The 3,650-nt window shown below is 37.3% G+C and overlaps 1 protein-coding gene across 1 annotated transcript in view; it reads right to left on the bottom strand.

Annotated features, from left to right (window-relative positions):
- HELRODRAFT_164869 (hypothetical protein) overlaps window positions 1-3,650 on the bottom strand; it is a gene marked incomplete at both ends in the record, with an annotated part of 14,755 nt that overhangs the window by 7,141 nt on the left and 3,964 nt on the right. Inside the window, 5 exons of the mRNA XM_009030816.1 lie at window positions 1,167-1,461; window positions 1,826-1,873; window positions 2,026-2,197; window positions 2,505-2,646; window positions 3,176-3,255. Of these exons, the coding sequence (XP_009029064.1) occupies window positions 1,167-1,461; window positions 1,826-1,873; window positions 2,026-2,197; window positions 2,505-2,646; window positions 3,176-3,255 (737 nt within the window). The remainder of the gene's footprint in view (window positions 1-1,166; window positions 1,462-1,825; window positions 1,874-2,025; window positions 2,198-2,504; window positions 2,647-3,175; window positions 3,256-3,650) is intronic.

Here is a 3,650-nt window from a genome sequence, read left to right as displayed (position 1 = left end):
TCGCCTCGGTTTGGTTTCGCACAAGGCAAGTTAACTCTGCTGCTGCTGCTGTTGTCGGGGTTTGCGTCAGGAGACATATAAATTTGAAGTTGTTTGTAGTTGTCTGTAGGGAAGGATTTCGATTAATTATACAACTTTACTTTCTTTAAAATCTTGGAACAATTTTAACAACGGCAAAGCTCATTTTCATGTACATTGTGCGATCAACAAGAGGATACTTCACCATCTTCATCGCTACCACCACGCTCATCACATTAATGATTATCGCCAGCAATATAACGACATCACCACATCATAATCATAATCATCATCATCATCATCATCATCATCATAATCATCGTTATCATCATCATCCTCATCATTACCATCGTTATCATCATCATCCTCATCATTATCATCGTTATCATCACATTCGTTATCAACATCATCATCATCACCTACATTATATTCATTCGCAACAACAACAGATCAGTTTTGTGCACAGCTGTTGCGGGCCTCGTTTAACATGCAATGCAGCACTAACATCAGCACTAACATCAGCACTAACATCAGCGCTAACATCAGCGCTAACATCAGCGCTAACATCAGCGCTAACATCAGCGCTAACATCAGCACTAACATCAGCACTAACATCAGCACTAACATCAGCACTAACATCATCATCGCATTAATAAGAAACATGAACCTCTCAATCTCTTTTGCATCAGAATCAGGGCTAACAACATCACACAAATATTTGCAAACCCACTCAGAGATTTGATAAACCAACAGACAACTAACAAACCAACTAACCAACCAAACAAACAAACAACCAACCAAACAAACAACTAACTAACCAACCAACCAACAAATCAACCAACCAACCGACCTACTAACCAACCAACAAAGCAGCCAACCATTCAACCAGCCATGCATCTAACCAACCGACCAACCAACTAGTGAACAAATCAACCAAGCAACTAGCCAACCAACCTACCAACAAAATTTTCAAGTGGAGCAGCTATACTGAACAAATGATTCTCTCCTAAATGTGTTAACAGGATTTCATATATGTTGATTGCGTTGTTTGTTGTGTTGTTCGTGTTGTTGGATGACGTCAGAGTGTTTCCATTCAGTGTGTTGTTGCTTGTGTTTTTTGTATTGTTGATATCATTTTTTAGATTAACTTTTATAAGACTGTTCTGTTCCCAAGTAGTCGTGTACAACGTCCGTGCGTCGTGGGATACAAACAGTCCAAACAGGAAATCCGTCTTGTTTAAAATATCCTTAAGAGTGAACTCCACTTGGACCGCTGAAATGGTCAGAGAGATGTTTCCAGTGTATTTGACAGATGATACTGTGTTGTTGTGGTTGATGTTGTTGTTGTTGATGTTGTTGTTGTTGGATGTCGTTGTGGAGGTCGTCGTCATCAGTGTGATGGACTTGATGCTCTGATCACCAGCGTCGGTGAAAAATAACTTCCTGCAGTGTGTGTTCATTAATTTCACTGATGAGGTTGTCTTTGAAAAAGTTCTCTTTCAATTCAAATAATTGTTACTCGTAAGATAAAACAGTGCGATGTTTTTAATTGCATCCATGTTTTGTAGTTGATGTTTTTTTTAAATCCTAAACAGAACATTAGTGCATTGATATAATTCAGGTCAGATCAAATGTTCGACATTTGTCAAACAATGCATCACACGTTTGAAGAATCAGCCAGCCAGCCAGCCAGCCAACCAGCCAACCAACCAACCATTGATTGTCAGTCAAACGAACGAGGCTCATTTGGTTGGGCATTTGGACCTGCGGAGACGAACTCAACACGTTTCGATACTGGCCATCCAACCTGGACATCTCTATCGTCTTCTTTTGCTGGTCATTCCACATCAACCATCTGCGTGCGAATATGTCGAAGTTTTCAAGAAACAAGTTGCAAGTTAGTAAAAAAACCTATGCGGTGTAATTATTTCGTTTGATTGAATGAGCTTCATCAACGAAGCAGTTCCTCGACAATCAGAAAAAAATCCAGCGCAGGTTCCTGCCTACCCGTTAAGAGGATCAACAATGAGACTTCTCGGCTCTATGATGTCCGCGTGCACGACGATTCTCCTGTTGCGTCCGTTGTAGTCTGATGACTCAATGTAGCCCCTTTCCGCGTCCGTCCAGTAGATGCTGCCAGTCAGCACATCCAACGAGATGCCTTCTATGCGGCCAATATCTGTGCAAGTTTTGGGAATGTGTCATTTTTATGTGACGTCACCAACATTTTCGGAACATGTCAGACTGTTCGTTCCAATTTTAGCTATTTTTACTTTTTTCAGAGAGTTTGCCAGTGTTAAATGAATTTTGTTAATATAGATTAATACCTATAACTAAAAGATTGTGTGTCATGAAGCAAAATTTACAGATGACTTGTAGGGAAGACAACTATTCAACGCTTTGAGGGAAAAATTAAAAAAATTATGTTGAATCTATTAAATTAAATCGACCGCGAATTCTGTTTTAAATTAAAAAAGTGGCTGAACCGTCAGAGATGATTCGCGTGATGTTGCTGGCATCCAGGTAGGCCCTGTACAGCCCCCTCCTTGAGTCGTCATTGATGTTGTCACCCCAAAATATCATGCCTCTGTACATGTCCACTTCAAGTGCCACTATGTTGCCACCCGTCTGAACGCACGATCAAAAAAATTTTGTCTATTTTATTTCAACTTATCAAATTTCATCAAATTCATCAAAATCCAAGCAGTCGTAATTTATCATGTCACAAGGTGGGCCTAAACATTTGAATCAGAAATTTAAACTATTACAATAGGCAGGTGAAATTTCAATCTCCATCAAGATACGCTAGGTATATGAAGCTTTCTCCACCGCATACCACACGTTTTGTTGTTTTTTTTTCATTGTCGGTATCCACATTTCACACTCACACTTTTTAAGATGTTGGATTTTATTTAGTTGATTAATTAGTTGATTAATTAAATAATTAATCAATTAATAAGTTCACAACAATGAAAACTTCGAAACTGAACACAAACATTGCCTGCCCGCACGAAATGAAATTTATTAAAAACAATAATCCCCGGATTAATTCAAAAGCCCGTTCATTAAAATCTAATATCATGCAGATGAGCATTTTCAAGCAAACAAATGAAACAAAGGATCAGGTTATATCGGCAAACATCACGTCAGAACCAACCTGGCACAACATCGGAGTCGTCGATATGGGTCGCTTCAAAGATACTCTCATGATACATGTATCATTCGATACATAGATATCTGAATAAAAGAAAGTAGTGTAAGATATTCATACATTAATAAATTTGCCAATAAGCCAAATATTTTTGTTTTAACAGAAGATTCATTATTAGGGCCCATTGATTATATATTTTTTGGAAAATTTTCCATTAATATTTTGTATCAGCCATTAACGATGCCATTCGAGGTCTTTTAAAGGAAATTGTGCTAGAATTGCACGAGACATTAATTTTATAAAGCAGAAACTTCAAAAAGATAGAATTTTTCATAAGTAGTAATAATTATTATTATAAAACGCTTGGCAATGAATATTTTTAAGATTATATCTAGCGGAGTTTATAACGAGATAACATTGAAAATGATTGAAATAAAATTAATAAAATAAAATAAATAATATTTAATAATATAAACTTGGA

This window comes from Helobdella robusta (genome assembly GCF_000326865.2).
Source record: "Helobdella robusta unplaced genomic scaffold HELROscaffold_7, whole genome shotgun sequence".
NCBI lineage: Eukaryota > Metazoa > Annelida > Clitellata > Rhynchobdellida > Glossiphoniidae > Helobdella > Helobdella robusta.
The sequence above is the reverse complement of the archived record's forward strand: the minus strand, read 5'-3'. Positions and strand labels throughout refer to the sequence as shown.